Source organism: Oryza sativa, chromosome 7, assembly GCF_034140825.1.
Source record: "Oryza sativa Japonica Group chromosome 7, ASM3414082v1".
NCBI lineage: Eukaryota > Viridiplantae > Streptophyta > Magnoliopsida > Poales > Poaceae > Oryza > Oryza sativa.
This window is the reverse complement of record NC_089041.1, coordinates 26,708,227-26,727,518: the sequence shown is the minus strand read 5'-3', so window position 1 is coordinate 26,727,518 and position 19,292 is coordinate 26,708,227. Positions and strand designations below refer to the sequence as shown.

Here is a 19,292-nt window from a genome sequence, read left to right as displayed (position 1 = left end):
AAACCATAGAGAAAAGATGAGAGCCACCTACTATATTAAACATCGATGTAGTTAGTCAAATATATCAATAAGGAGTGATCCTTTTTTTGTTTTTTGAACTTTTAAATTTTTTAATTTTAAAAATAAATCATTTCAAAAATTATTTTCAATATCTGAACTAGTTGGCCACGTCAGCTAGACTAGTGTGGCAAAACAACACTACCACGCTGATCCGGCTGACGTGGTAATGTTATTTGGCCGGACAAACCTGTCACGCCCGATGAGTGTGGCGTGTCAGTATTGTTTTACCACATCAGGTGTGCTGGTGTGATTAAAAGGTTCAGATTATGGAAAAAAGTTTTAGAAGGGTTTAGGTTTTAAAATACAAAAACATAAGGAGTAGGCATATAACATAGTGCTAAAATAGCGATATGACGTAATTATTAACATAAATCTTTTATATGTTGTATGTGATTTTCGACTGATTTGCATATTTAAAGAAGATATTGATTGCTAAAAATTTTAAAACTTTATATAGATAAGTGTGCTCGTGTGAATATGAGTGCCTACATCTCTATACATATTTTTTTTGAAGGAAAATCAAATATGTGATTGAAGGGAGCAAAGTTCCTCCTTTTCTTGACCCATGGTGGTTTTTTAAGCATATCATGACACATAACATTTATCAGTACCATTTATTTGTTTTCTTTATACCCTTCATCTTAAAATAAATTTATTTTTATACACGAATCACGTAGTAAGCGATTAGGTCGTCTAGTTGGCAGGAAGCATGTAGCCTAATGGTTACAGTGACCTGAGTAGTACCCTAAGGTCGTGAGTTCACATCTTCATAGAAGCGAATTATAGATTGAGTTGTTTATGAGGCTAAGTTCCTAATTTAAATGGCCGCATATATCCGATTAGATATAAATGCCGGGAAAAAAAGAACCTGGGAAAAAAACAGTTGGCAGGAAGCCAGCAGCGGTTAGGTCTCACTCGTTGGTGGCATGCGTTGTCGATGGTCCCACTCCCATCCTATCCATCCGACGGCAAAAGAAAAAAAGTTTGCCTTTCGATCCAACTCATCAGGCCCAATCTGGCTTACCACGGCCCTATTGCGGATGGCGGCGCGCAGCTCGGACCCACCAATCGGTTTATGGGCCGGATAATATTGCTCTTAAATGGCCTGTACAAATTAGGCCGACAGCTACTCAAGGCCCAAACGCATATATGCCATCTCAATCAAAGAGAAAGAAAAGTAATTGCATCAAAAGTCGAAGTCCATTCAAGCAAGCATGGAATGCACTATGCAAAATTGCGTAAACCACTCTAATTGTTACCCTTATTTTTTATATTCTACGTCACAACCTGTTTTATTCCAAAAACTCATCCACCTCAACACTCACATGTTGAAATTGCCATGTACACGCATGTGAGTAGCACATTCGACCCATTTTATTTTGACGCGGATTTGTATCAGCTGGCTCGGATTTGTCCTTAGGCTATTTCTCCACTCAAGGTCCAACGAAGAGTTTGTAAGCTAGAAGTAACTAGGGGTGGAAACGAGCCGAGCTAGGCTCGGCTTGCAATGGCTTGTAATAAGCTAGGTTTGGCTTGGCTCGACCCGATTAAGGAAACGAGCTAAAACATGAGCTCGGCTCAGCTCGTTTTCTGGCTCGAGCTAGCTCGAGCTGACTTGCGAGCCTTCCATTGAAGCTATATAATTTGTAATCATTAAGAAAAGCAATAACAAATCATCAACATGTAAAATTAAAATAACTTTATATATTAAATTCATTAAAATATAGATGATAAATTACATATTGACAAATAATAACTTCACTAGAAAAAAAATCATCCATATAAATACATGATGGCCTAGGCTAGGCTCATGAGCCAAATCAAGCGGCTCGCAAGCCAGCTCAGGCTCGGCTCGTTTCAGAACCAAGCTAAAAAGGAAGCTTGGGCTTGCTCGTTTGGCATTCAAGCCGAGCCAGGCTAAGCGAGCTCGAGCCAAGCCCGAGCTGCTCACGAGCCCAAATTTTTTTTCCACCCCTACAAGTAACACTGTTTTTTTTTTCATAGAATGAGTTCGAGTTGAATTCATTACATTAATAATATTGAACGAGACTGGATGCTATATATGGCTTGGCGCACATTTAAGTTAGAAAAAATTTGGACTGCGCGTGCGCGGGTTGGGGTGGTGGGGGAGGGTTGATAAGGCAATTTCAACCTATGTTAGTGTTGGGTGAGTAGGTTTTTGAAACAAAATAAGTAATGGATTAAATCACAAAACAAGAGTGATAATTGAGATGGTTTACATAATTTTGCCACTATACTACTTGCAGGCGTGCGTTATCCATCCACGTGTGCACGTGGCTAAGGTTGCTCAATTTGGCGTGCACTTCATTTTTTTTTTTTCACATGCATGCCCTGGCACTGCACGTCTCCGGATTCCACGTAGTGCTGCTGCCTCTAGTTAGTAGTTACTGATCAGGATGACAAATCACGAGTACAAAAATATGAATTGGGCTTTTGCACGTACCAGTACATGCCCACCCGTTGATCCAAGCTAATATAACGACTTCTCATTTGGCACGCATGCCTGCAAAATAAGAAGAAGAAAAAATATTAGTCAGTACGTAGATAGCGTGCAATGTTTTTTTCAAATATTTATTATACTTTTGTTCCTAAATACAGGCAAGCAGAATTGTAGTAGTGTACAACTGTTCATCGATCTTCTGTCACACGTTGATGTCTTGATGATCGGTGCTCATCCAGCTCTTATGCGTCAGATAGACGAAACAGATCGAATACACGCATTTCCTGCCTTAAATCAAATAGGAATTGGCCTGCGTGTAATCTGTAGCTGTAGCTTTGCGGTGCCCCGTTTGACCTTTTCTTTCTCTAATAGAATGGGTGGTTTGTTATTAATCATACTATAAAATCAAAATCAGCGCACGTGTTGGTGTGCCTGCTTTTTTTTTAGAATGATATGCTCAAAAACCAAAAAACTTAGTAGAACCATATGTTTTTCTGTTGGACTTTATGGTTGAGTATAAATAATATGGTTTTGATAAATCTTTAACTAAATCTTATATGGATGATGTACTTTCCAAGGCAATATATTAGCACCGCACAACTAAAAAATATAAAATATGACGAGGATAATGAACTAATACATATTACATACTGGAACTTAGAGTCAACGGTCACACATATCTTCACCAACTTTGGATAGATATTTACAAATAAAATTAAATAAGATGTATTAATTTCTCCTCTGTGTTGGAGTTTTTAGACTTATTGCCTCGTCATGTTTGGATTTTTTTAGCATCTCTATGTTAAGCGAGCTATGTTTGTAATAAGTGATTATATATTAGCTTTTTTCTAAAATAAAGGCATGATGTATTATTCCATTATCTTTAAAGAACCAACCGCCCATATGCTATTAAGTGGAATATATCGAGGAACATGAATTCTTATATTAATATTTGAAATGATAATAATATGTAATTCCTTCATATAGTTCCATTACAACATATACACGCACTAGATCTCCTAGCATTCAGAGAAGCAGGTCATGCGAACACCATATCGGACTCTCTAATAGTAGCATACTTTCTTCGTCTCATAAAAATCTAATTCTAATGATAAATTTGAATATAAATATCCAGATTCATGAGTAGTACAGAAGGGAATTCCCATCCCGAGCTGTTTCTCTAACGAACGAATTCGATCAATAATTAATATTTACAGCACCACGCGACACGATCCCAAACAACAACACATGCGTGCGCCATCGATCCGTAGGTCGTAGTTGCATGTTTGTGCGATTCTCCATGCCTCATGTTAGTCCCGGCAATGATGTAATATGGTTGTTTACATCTAAATTTGGCATCTATGGATGAAATAGGAGAAAATTGCCAAAGTTTGGAAAGTATCGGGTTTTCTTCACAGGGCCGGTCAGACCGCAGGTATGTGGGCGGTCTGACCGGCTAATAGGGCCGGTCTGACCGCAGGTATGTAGGCGGTCAGACCGGCAGGGTCTGAGTCCAAGTCTGTTTTCGTCAGGTCTCGAGTTTCCTTACTCGGGAAGGCATGTTTCGTGTTTCCTTTGGTTTCTATCCTGAGTTGGGCATGGAGAAGGGCCTGTAGAGGGCAAGACCAACCCCTATTTAAGGGACAAGGCCGGTTCATTGTAAAACCCTCAAATACAATCTATTTGAATCGTTCTTTTACTATGTTTTCTATTTTACCCTAGTTTAGTCCATCTTTATCGGTTTACGCCGTAAACCGTCCGCCGCCGCTGCGAGAGTGCGACACCTCTTTGTAGGTTTGTCCTGAAAACCTTCCGTTTTGCCCACGAGATGAGTAGTTATCCTCGTATCGATCTAAATCGGCCTAGAGGCTGATTTTGATCTCTAAATCGGCTCCGCTAGCCGGTTTAGTTGTTTTTCCTCAAAACCCATCTTGATTTGGCCGTTTGGCTAGATTGAGGTGGTTGGCGACTCCATATCACCGCAAGGTGTTTAGGTGTTGTGATCGTGCTTGTCGACTTGTCAAAAAAGTTGCCAACATGATTTTTGGCGACTCCGCTGGGAAACGATCTAATCGACCATATCACGGCCGAATTTCGTTTAATCTAGTCACTTTTTCGTTTCGGCGAGTCAAGAATTTCGGCCAAACGGCCGAAATCAATCTACCCAAAATTCGTCACTGCTGCCACGTATTTTTGATTGGATCAATCTATTTGGCAGCGATACTGTTCGGTCATCAAGCTGATTGCTGCCATCGATTCATCGATTTCCCATCTAATCGAGTGTTTCGGCTATACAGCCGGAATCGATTTTTATTCTCGCGTGGAAACAGCAACAAGCGACCGGTAGTGTCCTCGCTGTACACGGTCTGAAAAATCAGAAATCCAATCCTATTTATAGTTTGCTGTTTAACGTGTGCTGAAAAGAAAACGATCAGGCTGTACAAAGCCGATCTATCTAGAGCCAGCAGCAGTAGTATTGATTTCTGTATATTTTTTGCTGTGCACAGAAACCGAGTGAATTATTAAAAAAGAAAAAATTAAAGCCGATTCAATTTGCATCGGCTATCACTGGGAAGTTTCAGTTTTTGTAAATTTTTGCTACAAACACACAGTAGTATGCAACGAAAATTACGAGACCGTATATTAATCTATTCGGTCAAAAATTTCGACTATGAGCTATATGGCCGAAATTAATCAAGGAATTTCTTCATCAACTATGACGAGTGGGAACGGGTTCAACAATATTACTCAAGGCGTCGTGAGAGGAAATGTCCCGCTACCTCAAGTTGTAGTTTCACCAAAGGTAACCTCCGATTCGCCCAACCCATACTTTGCTATTCAAAAGGTTAATGATCATTGTATAGATGCATATGCTACTTCTAGTTTTGCTCCTATACAATATGCTTATAATGCTATGGGGGTCAATGTGTGATTATACAGCCGATTACATAGGAATCGGCTATATGCAAAACCTAGCTAACGGTATGATCGGTCATGACACCGGTCTAACCGCATCCTATGCCGGTCAGACCGTGCCTACCATAGCCGGTCAGACTGTGCCCTATCCTGGCCAGATCGCGCCTCCTGTGGCCGGTCTGACCGCACCACTGACCACCGGTCAGACCGGGCCATGGGCCGGTTAGACCGGTTCCCTGGGAGTTTTTCCAGGTTTTCATACCACGATTAGCAGTACTAATTTTAATTATTATTCATCACCTGTTAATACTGTTAGACATGCTATTCCACATATTCCTAATGCCTACAATGATACTAATAGGGGATATCCTTCCGATACTAGGTATGGCCAATATAATTATATTGCGCCACAACAACCACCTCTTAGGCCACCAAATACACCACCAGATCCACCAAAGCCTGAAACTGTGGAGGATTGGTTTAGAAATACTATCAGGGAGAATATCGCAAAGCTAAGGAATCGTGCTAGAGAGTACCAAAAGCCGTATCCTGATTTTTATGATATTATCCCATATCCTCGTGGTTATAAAATTCCTGAATTTACCAAGTTTAGTGGTGAGGATAGTAGGACCACAAGGGAGCATGTAGATCAATTTTTAGCGCAATATGGTGAGGATAATTGGGATACATGTAAATTGCGCTTGTTTTCTTTATCTTTGTCCGGTACTGCTTTTACATGGTTTACTTTTTTACTGGCAAATTCTATTTTTTCCTAGGCTCAATTAGAACAAAAATTTCATGATTATTTCCACACTAGTGAAACTGAGCTTAGGTTGTCTAATTTAACATCGGTTAGGCACAAATACAATGAATCTGTTGCTGATTATATTAAAAGGTTTAGATATATTAAAAGCCGATGTTTTAGTTTGAAAATAACTGACAAAGATTTGGCCAACATTGCATATGATGGATTTCTTGATTCTATTAAAGAGAAATTGAATGGCCAAATATTTCTTGATATTGATCATGTGTTGCATGAAGCTCTGGCTCAGGAAAGCCGAGTGGATGACAATAGCTTAAATGCTAGCTTAGATTATAGTGCAATATCATGTATAGCCGAACCAAGCGATGATTCGGATTGTGTTAATAATTTGTGCAATGATGTCATAACGATTATATCCGAACCAAGTGTTGGTTCGGATTGTCTTACTAGCTTGGATGATAATGCAACAACCATTATAGTCGAACCAAGTGTTGGTTTGTATTGTGTTACTAATTTAGACAATAATGGAATAGCCGAACCAAGCAATGGTTCGGATTGCATTGCTAGTTTAGAGAATAGCATCATTGAAAATATAGCCGAACTAAGTGATGGTTCGGATTATATTACAAGCGAAAATGAAATAGCATTGTCACCTAAGACCGAATCAAAAATCGGTCATGTGGATGTTGGAAAAGATGATGACAATGTCTTGCGGGATAGTGGTGAAATAGAATCCAAAGTAGCTATGCATACATATCAAAGGCCGTATCCTGAGTACGTAGATTCGGTCCCATACCCGCAAGGATTTGAGGTGCCCAACTTCACGAAATTCACAGGTGAGGATGCTAGAACAACAATGGAGCATATCGACCAATTTATTGATCAATGTGGTAAGGCCGGTAATGATGATTTGCTTAAGTTAAAATTGTTTCCTCTTTCTTTGTCAAACTTTGCATCTACATGGTATAGTTTATTTGCTCCTAATTCAATTTCTACATGGTCACAAATGGAGCATGAGTTTCATGGTTATTTCAAAGATGCAAGCTTGATGGAGCAAAGACCGATTGATACTTCATCGGTCACTTGTGAAACTATTTCGGTTACATCTATGCCTAAGACCGGAATTATTAGTGATCCTCTCCCTGTTAGTTCTATTGGTGTTGGCAAAAAGAAAGGGAAAAGTGTTATTATTGGGGATCCTCGGCCCAAGAATAGGATCAAAAATGCGAAGGCTGAAGATCATAAAGTTACAAAAGATAAGTCATCTAGTTCCCAAAAGACTAAAAAGCCGAAGCTCACTTTTGAGATGCTTATGGCTAAGTACAAGAAAGGATTAGCTGGTCAACGATTTGATAACCAAACTAGTGATTCGAAAAGACCAAGATCATCTCGTAGGAAGAGATTTGGTCAAACATCAAAGCAATCGGAGCCATCAACTATACCAACTCCATATAAACCTCCGGTTGTGATGCCATGGTATCCACATCCAATGTCATCATTTGGTTATCCTTTTATGTATTACATTCCATGGATGCCTCAACCACATATGCCGTGTCATCAAGGATGGAAGCAATCACCTAGGACAATACCAAGTCATTCTAACTCAAGACAAGACCGTTTCCCACAAAAGAATCGGTCCGGTGGATCAAAGGTGAAAAAGGTGAAGAAGGTGTGGGTGAGGAAAGAAGCCAAAGCTTCGGAGGTCGTCACTGTCAAGGAGGAGTCTCAATATGTTCATGTACCTACTGGAGATGCGGTGGAAACCACGCAAGCAAAGAAGATCGAAGCCGCCGCCGTGACTGTCAACATTGGTGGTCTAACCAAGACAGCTGGCCGGTCTAACCGCCAGTCTACGGCCGGTCTGACCGACCTTACTGGCCGGTCTGACTGATGGCTTGCAGCCGGTCTGACCGGGCCCAGAGGCCGATTAGACTGGGGGGCATTAAAGGTGAGAGGGAAAATTGAGAGCAACATAGGAGCTTCCACTTCGACCAAAAATATGAAGAATCATTGCTTAGCTCCTGGAAAACAACCACAGCTGAAGTGGATACCTTCTGGCTTATCTCGCTCTCAAAAGAGGAGGCTACAGCGTCTTCGAGCCATAGGTCAAAAAGAAAAGGAGGCCGAAGATGTGGAGAACAAAACATGTATCAATTTAGAGCCTTGAACGACACTTAAGCGAGTGTGGAGACCTAAAGAAGTAAAAGTTAAAAGATCGGTGATTTCACGGAGTAGTGATGGATTCAATTTGATGAGAGAAGAATCATCGGTCATTAAAGATAAGTCTTCTTCACATGATGCTATGGATGTTAGTGCGGTATTCATCTTGCCTTCGAAATCGTGAAATCAAGAAGGCCGATTTTGCTTAGGGGGCAAGACATTAATATGCTCATAAGGGAACCAAGAGAAGATGAACGGCGATGGATACAATACCACATCTTCGAGCCGCCGTTTGTTAGATTCTAAGGCAAGGTATGAGTTTATTGTGTTCATCATTATATTATTGGGAAAATTGTAACCATACCATTATAATTTTTCAAAGTTTGAGATATGCCATCGGTATCTCAATGACATGTAGGACCCACATGAGTCAATGACATGTGGGTCAGGATGGCATATCTTAAATTTTGCAAAATTATAATGGCATGGTTACAATTTTCCCATTATTTATATTATATGCCTATGCCATGTTAGAACATTGCTTACTATCTAGCACATGTGTGTTTTTGCTTATCGAATTGATATTATACATACATGCTGTAAATGCCAGTTCTAAGTAGTGGAATTGGTAGGTTGGCATATAATTTGTTTGAAGTATGATTTGGCTCATGAGTCTTCGATATTTATTTAAAGCCAAATTGGATGTGTTTTTATGGATCACCATATAAGATATAGATTTTATAATTATTACACCATGAAAGTTTTGCTTATTTAGTAATTCGGCTAATGTCAATGGTCAATGTGATGATTTATTCTACAATTGTTTTCTTTAGAAACATTGGCATTGCTAATATTTTACATACATGCTCAAGCCGATTACTTACATTTGTAGTTTATTGGAATTCATGTGTGTGAGGCATATGACTTTGGTGATTCATTATTGATCATATTTCAATTGGCTAAGTGTTTTGATGCCATGGTGATTATTGTTTTAAAAGCCATTTGAATTAGTATTCATCTAGACATGTTAGTTGGATGTTATAGTTTTTCATATGTCTAGAGAGAAGGAATTTTGGTCTAATAATTTGATACACCAAGCATCTGGCTATTATGTGAAGAAAAATTATATACTAAAGGCCGATGCTTGATTTCAAAAGTTTAGACGAAATTGGCAAAGTCATAGACCAGGGGTGGTCTGACCGGCATTGCATGGCCGGTCTGACCAGTGGTACCGGCGGTCTGACCGGCTCTGCATGGCTGGTCTGACCGAGCAGACAGGGAGGTCTGACCGGCATTGCGTGGCCGGTCTGACCGATCTCAGACAGGAGGCTGGGGGGCACGTTACAATTGATTAAAAGGCCGAATTAATTGTGAATTCGGACATTTGTGCCCATGAGTTAGAAATAGCTTGGGGAATTCCTTTGATTAGATATTTGAAAGATCCTACACTTAAGGTTGATTGGAAGATTCAGCGGCAAGCGCTCAAATATTATATCGCCGAAAAATAGATGGAGTATTACTTAGATAATGATCAATCTAAAGTTTCTAGGAGAGTACTACATGAAGGGATTTGTGAAATTCATCAATCGGCCCGTAAGATAAATTGGCTGCTTAGGAGAGTAGGGTTTCATTGGCCGAAAATAATTGATGATTGTTTCAAATGTTATAGAGGGAGTGAAGCTTGTTAACGGATCGGCAATGTTCAATTAGCGCCTACCGCTGTGTTGAATCCTATCATTAAACTATGGCCGTTCCGAGGTTGGGTTTTAGATTTCATTGGTCAAATTTATTCTTCGTCATCAAAAGGGCATTGGTTCGTGCTAGTTGCAATGGATTACTTCACTAAGTGGGCCGAAGCCGTGCCGCTCGAGAATATTACTTGTACGGAGGTAATTGACTTTATTTTGAAGCATATTGTTCATAGATTCGGTATTCCTCAAACGTTAAAGGAGCTTCTTTTATGTCCAAAGAAGTTTTGCTGAATCTTATGATATTAAGTTGTTAAGTTCTTCTCTTTACTACACTCAGGCTAATGGATAAGCCGAGTCGAGTAAAGAAACATTGTTGAAATTGCCGTTTTGCCAGTTGAGGTAAATCTTGGCTCTCTTCGGTATTTCAAGTAAGACGACTTGTCAGTTGAAGATTACAAGACCTTGATGGGAAGCAATTTTGAAGACGTCATCGACAAGCGTTTGAAGACTTTAAAGGAGATGAAGATACTTCAAGACGGTGTTTTCAGAGAGCGATTAATGGGAAATACTTGAAGAAATACTTCCCGAGCATTTGGCAAGATACTTAGGAAGTCCTATGGCTGGTAATTGGATTATCGCCCTGAGATAACATGTTCTATACTTTTAGGTTCACGTATGTTCACCAAAAAGGTAGGGGGGGCATGTGTTTACACCCAAATTTGGCACCTATGGACGAAATAGGGGAAAATTGCCAAAGTTTGGAAAGTATCGGGTTTCCTTCACAGGGCCGGTCAGACCGCAGGCATGTGGGCGGTCTGACCGGCTAGTAGGGCCGGTCTGACCGCAGGTATGTAGGCGGTCAGACCGGCAGGGTCCGAGTCCAAGTCTGTTTTTGTCGGGTCTCGGGTTTCCTTGCTCGGGAAGGCATGTTTCGTGTTTCCTTTGGTTTCTATCCTGAGTTGGGCATAGAGAAGGGCCTGTAGAGGGCAAGACCAATCCCTATTTAAGGGACAAGGCCGGTTCATTGTAAAACCCCCGAATACAATCTATTTGAATCGTTCTTTTACTATGTTTTATATTTTACCCTAGTTTAGTCCATCTTTGTCGGTTTGCGCCATAAACCGTCCGCTGCCGCTGCGAGAGTGCGACACCTCTTTATAGGTTTGTCCTGAAAACCTTCCGTTTTGCCCACGAGACGGGTAGTTATCCTCGTATCGATCTAAATCGGCCTAGAGGCTGATTTTGATCTCTAATTCAGTTTCGCTAGCCGGTTTAGTTGTTTTCCCTTAAAACCCATCTTGATTTGGCCGTTCGGCTAGATTGAGGTGGTTGGCGACTCTATATCACCACAAGACGTTTAGATGTTGTGATCGTGCTTATCGACTTGTCAAAAAAGTTACTAACAATGATATGTGACAGATCAATCGATATTCAATGCCGTTACACGAGTATATGCTAGTACTGTACGTTCCAACCATTTTTGTCTTCCATCCGGTCGAGTTAATAAACTGTACGCGTGTGACGTGTGTCACTCCTCTTGCATAATATACTAACTAGAGTCTTTGTTTGGAGGTGCACGCTTAATTGGTGTGATTTCTTATGGTAAAATATTCAAGTTCTATATTTGACGAGTGTTCATATTTACGACTATTTTCTTAAGGTAATGTACACATGGATAACAAGGCGTTATGGTGACTTCATCAATCTAGAGATATTCTGGTTCAGTTTTCAGAGATGGTTATTATTGTCATGATTACGAATAAGGCATACCTCCTATTCTACGACTTATGGAATATATGGATATGGTATACCTTCATGTACACGGGTTATTTCCGTATGTGTTGTAGGAATCCGCTACAAATTATAGAAAATATCCCTACGAGTTAAGTGATTTCCAAAGTCCTACTAGGAGGGGATAGAGTTTCTATTGTCTCGTACGGGATTTGATGTCTCTGAGTCTTACTTGGAGATCAAGATGATATATGGTATAAAAGGGACCCCCAGAGAGGGATACAAGGCATCGAATATCATCGCCAACACACCCACCACGGTTTACAAAGCCGGAGTACGCGGAGCCAAGTCATCGGGAGATCTTGTCGAATACATCGACTACGATCTCGTCGGTATCATCGAATTCGTCTACTTCCATTGTATTCTGTGTTTTTCCATCATGAGTCCCATATAATCTGGACTAGGGCTATTACCTGATAAGGGGCCTGAACCAGTATAATCCTTATCTTCTGTTTGCTTGATGTCGTATTACATAGATCCTCGTTACAATGTACATCAATACCCAACTCATCCGGTTTACGAGTATCACTCATCGACAATTATAGTGTACGTTGTATGCATGTGCACGTTTATAGAGATGAGCTCGTACGTGTTGTTTGAAGAGCCTGAGATTCTAAGACGTAATTGGTGAGAATCAAGAAGTATTAGTTTCCCAGTTTCTAGTTTATTTTTATTTTCTAGGTTTGATAACTACGGTTTATGGAGCTGTAGATTTTAAAAGATGCTATAATTACAAAAATTATATGAACATGCTTAAACAATTTACAAGAATAATTCTGGTTGATGGCTTGAGGCACGTCAAAATGTTTCATAAAGTGTGAAGTGAGTGTAACTCAACTGGTTATGTTTTTTTATGGAATCAGTCTACCTAAGTTGAAGTCCTAGACTTACGCCGATGCTTGTATTTATTGTTAATTTTTTTTTCGTGCTAGACGCCTATCATGACTTCGTTAATCTCAAGATATGCTCGCACAGTCTTTCGGAGGTGCTCATATGAGTAAGATGTGCGTGTGTACGTTCATATGAGTGAGTATACGTGTGCTACGAGAGTCTGCGTATACAGTGTGCTTCTACCAAAAAATGTTTCAGAGTAAATTTCACAAAACTGCAGGTACTTTGATCAAATTATTATAAAACTACAGATTTAATGTGATGTATTACAAAACTACATATTTAACCATGAAATTATTACAGAACTACAGAGTTAAGATTAAGTATCACAAAACTACAAATTTAATAATAAAATTATCACAAAGATATAGGTTTTGGGGTTTAAATTCTTAGCACTAATATGTTATGATTGAGTTATAAATATCTAAGTTTTGTAATTAAATTGATGCTAAACATATAGTTCCACGATAATTTTGTTACTAAATCTGTAGTTTTATAATATTCTACCTTAAATCTATAATTTTATGAGAAATTCAGTGTTAAATCTGTAGTTTTGTAATATATTATCTTAAATATATAGTTTTGTGAAATTTAATCAATGTTTCACAGGAGACGTGGCATATATGTATACTCCACAGAGCGTGTAATTAAACGTAATTAAAATATGACCAACATGAACGACGGAAGACTACGTGTGAACCAGCCAGCTAATTGGCCCTGGAATCCGTGATGACCAAGGAGACGGAAACGTGGCGGCCAAGCGTTCATCCAGAGGTGTCAACTTCATCCCTTGGCATTATTGGGCCGACCGACGTGTCACACAGAGAAATTAAAAGAGATTCCCCTCCATCCATCCACAGCCATAGCCCCCACCACAAACCGCTGTACTATGAGTCGTACCAACTGATAGTCGTGTTGCCGCCAATAATTCCGCCCTAAATCATGAAACGAATTATAACTGATTAGAACACTCTAATTTATCGGAAATTTATCAAGCTCAGATAAGTGATAAGGTCTGGTTCTGTTCTGATTAAAATACATATTTTACTCGAATTTTATTAGCGTGATTTTCAAACAGTTAAACGGTACATCTCGTACGAAAAATTTCTATCCAAAAATTGTTTTAAAATATCAAATAAATATATTTTCTTAAGATTTAAAATAATTCAAACTCACCTAATCAAGCGTTAATATTTTTTGTTTTTCATGTTCGCATTTAATGTTTGTCCGTCGTGAACTCAAACGGGCCTAAGTGAAATAATAAGTCACAAATTAATGTTGCTCCTGCAAATATCTCTAGCCATATAATGCTATGTGCAGACCAATCAGTGAACCTTGGTTTCAGAGATGTCACATTTCTGTTAATTAAATGGGCGAGTTAATTACCAGCTAGCGATGTTTCTGACCCACATCATTGCCCTCTCCGAGCAAGCAACGCCTTGATTATTACAGTTGGAATCAATCAAGTGATCTAAACGCTTAGATTTGAAATAGATCGTTGAGCGAATTATTATTTTTGATTTATCTATTTTGTACACAAGTTAATTGTTTTGGTAAATAAACTTGATAATCTCTTAAAACAAGTTCTCTGAGCAAATATAGTAGAAGAAAGTTTTTTTCATTCAAAAAAATGAATATTTTTTTAAAAACGTGAAGTAAACAATTCGTTTCAACAATTCGATAAATAATCCGAAAAGAATTAAGCCTCGAAGGTAATAACGTATTACACTGATGATTATTACAAACAAAACCTATGGTTCTCCCTTTGCGCCGAATCGTTGGATCTCTCCACCACCATGGATCCAAACCTGTGGCCATCCTGCCTCGCTCCATGCCTGGAACTCTCTCCAATGGCCTTTGTCACTTAGATCACAACTTATGGTATAAAGCTAGCCATATCTCTTTCTGAAAGATTCTTAACCACTGTGATATTTCCTACTGATATGGTTAATTTTAAAAATTTAACCCATGGATATTTATTCTTGATTTTGGAGAATTTTGAGGCCTGGAATCGTTTGGGGTCATTTTCTGCGGTTTGGTGGTGTTGTGCATGCATGTGGGGGGAAAATGAGCATGTGGCCTGAATCTTCCATGAATAGTGTCCACTAGTAAATTAGCATAAATGAAATGATTCATTTAGCATAAAAAAGATTCATTCTCCTGGTAGTGCCATTGGACCAAATTTCCGTGTGAAGTCGTCTTCGTCGTCGACCATGACCGCATCCCTCTACTAAAGTTTAATTGTACTCTAAACATAGGCCTAATTTAGTTCAAAAATATTCCTTCGGCCATTAATATACGAGGAATGCTTGTTTATTCGATCCAATTAGAACTTTTTGAATTTTGAGGTTTCGGAAATTCTGATCGAACATATTTACACTAAGCACAACATACTTTTGGATAAAGATTACGGAAATGTCGAAACGATAGATTAAAAAAACACATGATTAAGCTGGGGCGATTGTCCTGAGATTTATCCCACTAATTCATAGTAGATAAGCTCATGTGGCTAACAACAGATTCCAATGACCAACCACCCACTGACACCCGGCCCCACAGACCTAGCGCTGGACACCAGTAAACCACCCTCTCCCACTGACACCTCGGCCCCACAGACCTTGCACGGGATACCCCTCTCCCACTGACACCTGGGCCCCACCATATTCCTCTCCTTCTATCCGGGACACACCAGTGCAGCGCTAATCCAGCAATTTTTTTCTTCTTTTATTTTTTTATTTTTCTTGACGCCACACACCTCTCCTCTGTTCTTCGCTTCCTCCGCTTTATAAGCGCGCGAGCTCGGCTCGGCCTCCCATGCCGCGCTCGTCGATCCCCAAATCTCGCCGCCGGTGAAGGAGGTAGAAGTGGAGGTGGAGGTGGGGGGAGGATGGCGTCGGAGCCGGTGGCGAGGGCGGTGGCGGAGGAGGTGGGGAGGTGGGGGAGCATGAAGCAGACGGGGGTGAGCCTGCGCTACATGATGGAGTTCGGGTCGCGCCCCACGGAGCGGAACCTGCTGCTCTCCGCGCAGTTCCTGCAGAAGGAGCTCCCAATCCGGATCGCGCGCCGCGCGCTCGAGCTCGAGTCCCTCCCCTTCGGCCTCTCCCGCAAGCCCGCCATCCTCAAGGTAGTTACTTACCACGCGCACCTCTCTATCTCTCTGTGTGTTCGTTGTGATCGATTGGTTGATTGATTGATGATTTGGTGGGCGATTGGATGTATATTACTCTATGCCCACACTGAATCATGGCGATTGTTTGTTCTGTCGTTTTGGCCCGTGGATGGATGATGAATTAATGGCGAGTTTTCGGTGTGTGGCTCGGTTGATTATGGATGGGTTATGCCGTTGCATGCTTATCTGAATCTGCTTATCTTGCAGTGATGTTTAATAGGAATTATTCTAAAAAGAGGTGGCGCCTTTTGGATGGATCCTTTGATGTCTTTCATGTTTTGTTATTATTAGAATATCACCTTTATCATTAATTCTGGGAAATTTTTTTTGAAAGGTAATTCTGGGGGAGTGGAGTGTGAATAAGGTACATCACTACCACATGCAACTACTTAAAATGTGCGATTTGTATTGGTTGAAATTGGTGTAGTAGTCGATAACTCTTGACACAGCATCAATTGTGTGTTTGTGTTGTTAATATTCGAAAGGTGTTCTAAAAAAAGTAGGATAAGGGGGGCAATTTTAGATATTCTTGCTCGCCAACTTGCTTGAATTTTGTTCTCTTGGAGTGGGGTCGGGGGTTCTTAATTTGCTTCAAGTTTATGTTGTGCTGTCTTATTGATCTTATCACGCCTGTACTAGAATAATTTTGGAGTCAGCACAGAGTAAATATTTAATCAAGGAATTTTCGCAGCTGAATTCATTCATGCAAATTTTAAGTTTCTTATTGTGGGACTGATGGTGGGTTTGTTCGCCATATTTGAAGGTGCGGGATTGGTACTTGGACTCTTTCCGCGACATCAGATACTTTCCAGAAGTGAGGAATAGGAACGACGAGCTCGCTTTTACGCAGATGATCAAGATGATCAAAGTACGCCACAATAATGTGGTTCCAACGATGGCACTGGGAGTTCAACAGCTCAAGAACGAGCAGTATCGCACAAGGAAGATCCCCACTGCATTTGACGAGATCCACGAGTTTCTTGACAGATTCTACATGTCAAGGATTGGGATCCGCATGCTTATAGGTTAGCAAGCTTGACACTGCTTTTTTGTCATAATGCAACTCTGGATTTGGTGTACCGGCAGTGACATCTTTTTTTAGTCAACTTTATCTCCTAACCTGTCCTAAATCGTATGGTGGTTTATGTGCTAATTTGTCTAATCATATAAGAGTGCAGTTCTAGTTATTGATAGATTCTTGTTCTGAGTTATTGTCAACTTGCTTAATTTCAGGGCAGCATGTGGCTTTGCATGATCCTGACCCAGAGCCTGGCGTCATAGGCCTCATTAATACAGAATTGTCCCCTATACAGGTGGCTCAAGCTGCCAGTGAAGATGCCCGTTCTATTTGTTTGAGGGAATATGGATCAGCTCCTGAGATTGACATCTATGGAGACCCAACTTTTACATTTCCGTAAGTCTCCGATATAAATTAACATTAGTTTTTTTCAAACTTCATTAACCATGTTTTAGTCCAGTTCATGTTTTCTGTTAGTGCATCTTGTGTGATTATTCTTCTATTGTCATAGAGCTTGTTTTCTGTTCAATTTGACTATTCTTATAAGACATAATTTGTTCGGGGTCATCTTTTACTGCCTACTAAATTTTGGCATACTAATGTGTTAACTCCTTTAACCTTGTAAACTGCAGATATGTTTCATCACATCTACATCTCATGCTATTTGAATTGGTGAAGAACTCCTTGCGTGCAGTACAGGAACGATATATGAATTCCGATAAAGATGTTCCTCCAGTTAGAATTATCGTTGCTGATGGGGCAGAGGATGTAACTATCAAGGTATTCATCTATTACATCACCAAACATCTGTTATTAATAGCATCCTAGCTCCCTGGGTATGAGCAGTCATTAAATGAGTTGTACCTTTACAAGTTTTTAGACTCAAATGACTGTAATGGAAGTTCCACTGGCACCAATTTATCATACGATTTTAACATTCTTGGCATAAATAGCAAATATGAATAACTCTGACTTATATAGTTATATCGAATTAGTTGAGTTGGATGGTGACTGGCAGAAGGATCAGGTAAGAATTAGCGCTGGCTGCTGAACAGGACATGTCTCAACTTTAAACCAATCTGGCAGTAAGAAAGATGCTATATTTTATCTTTGAAGTGGATGCAAATTGAATGGTATATTTGTTTCTAGTAATATTGACGAACAGAAAATTTAATTAGCTGAAGAACATTATTTGATATACTGTTATTATGTGATGCAAGTCAAGCTGCCTTTCTGTACAGCTGCCATGTTATTTGTGGGGCATATCATTACTATCATTACTAGAAACTGGTCAGTGTCAAGAATGATAGGTGCTACTGTCTTTTTACGTGGCAGATGCTTTCCGTCGTTAGAAGTTACATCTTGCTCAATCTTTTGGTGCAATATATAATGTATTCTAGTTGGAATAAATTTGAGAAATATTCCATGTGAGGAAACATCAGGGAGTTGGAATTTTCATAAAATAAGGGAAGTGATATTTAAGTGTTTCAACATCAATGTTATGCTGATGCAGGTTAGTGATGAAGGTGGTGGAATACCAAGGAGCGGCCTTCCAAGAATTTTCACATATCTATATAGCACTGCAAAGAATCCACCTGATATGGATTGCCCTAGTGAAGGAGTAACTATGGCTGGATATGGCTATGGTCTTCCAATCAGTCGCCTGTATGCTCGATATTTTGGTGGTGACCTGCAAATCATCTCTATGGAAGGATACGGTATTCCCACACTTCATTTCCTTTCTGATTTCTAACCAATGTGAATGTCTAATAATTTAGCCTTTGTTTAGCTGAGGTTTTCTGTTTTTTTATGTGCTGACAAAGTCCAATTACTTGTTATAGAATTAGATGCTGAACAATCCATCCATGTTTAACTGATTATTTTTTGTGTATTTCTTTGTTTTGCAATTATCACAAATTCTAGATTTATAATCCACTATATGTTGATCTGACCAGTCTTGCCTTTTCTGTCATTTAGGCACCGATGCTTACCTGCACTTGTCACGGTTGGGAGATTCGGAGGAGCCCTTGCCTTGAAGGCTTCCCTGTCCTGATACCATCTCTGTAATTAATTAGGTTGCTCTTGTCTCTTGTAATTCCTGGGCTGGTTTGGAATATTGTTTTCAAGTGCCAGCCACCTATAGCTGTTAACCTTCTACAGTAGTTGCCACGGTTTCATCACTTCAGCTTTGCAGCAGCATGAGCACAAGTCTCCTCTCTCTCTTTCTCTCTCTCTCTACTCTGCCTTGTAGCGAAATGTAGAATTCTTCTGCCACGCACATGGCATTGTTCATACTTCTCGTACTTGTTGAGCTTCATGGCTTGGTGCAGATTGTACTTTGATAGTTATCAGTAGTAAGCTAACTTCATCAA

At 39.8% G+C, this 19,292-nt stretch overlaps 1 protein-coding gene across 2 annotated transcripts; it reads left to right on the top strand.

The window, feature by feature from the left end:
• Positions 1-15,497: 15,497 nt before the first annotated feature.
• Positions 15,498-19,292, top strand: LOC4344039 (pyruvate dehydrogenase (acetyl-transferring) kinase, mitochondrial). Of its 2 annotated transcripts, XM_015790646.3 has the most exons (7): positions 15,498-15,857; positions 16,237-16,266; positions 16,666-16,927; positions 17,136-17,316; positions 17,553-17,700; positions 18,434-18,638; positions 18,898-19,292. In XM_015790646.3, the coding sequence occupies exons 1-7, from the start codon at positions 15,621-15,623 to the stop codon at positions 18,954-18,956; spliced, it is 1,122 nt and encodes a 373-aa protein (XP_015646132.1). In that variant the 5' UTR covers positions 15,498-15,620; the 3' UTR covers positions 18,957-19,292. The 2 variants fall into 2 exon arrangements, with proteins under 2 accessions (XP_015646132.1, XP_015646133.1); XM_015790647.2 differs by lacking the exon at positions 16,237-16,266.

What these genes read in the sequence shown, in the direction of transcription:
- LOC4344039 (XM_015790646.3), top strand. Translation starts at nt 15,621, where the DNA reads ATGGCGTCGGAGCCGGTGGCGAGGGCGGTGGCGGAGGAGGTGGGGAGG. An exon ending in GGGAGTGGAGTGTGAATAAG is followed by an intron (nt 16,267 to 16,665) that starts GTACATCACTAC and finishes CCATATTTGAAG; the next exon opens with GTGCGGGATTGGTACTTGGA. An exon ending in TGGGATCCGCATGCTTATAG is followed by an intron (nt 16,928 to 17,135) that starts GTTAGCAAGCTT and finishes GCTTAATTTCAG; the next exon opens with GGCAGCATGTGGCTTTGCAT.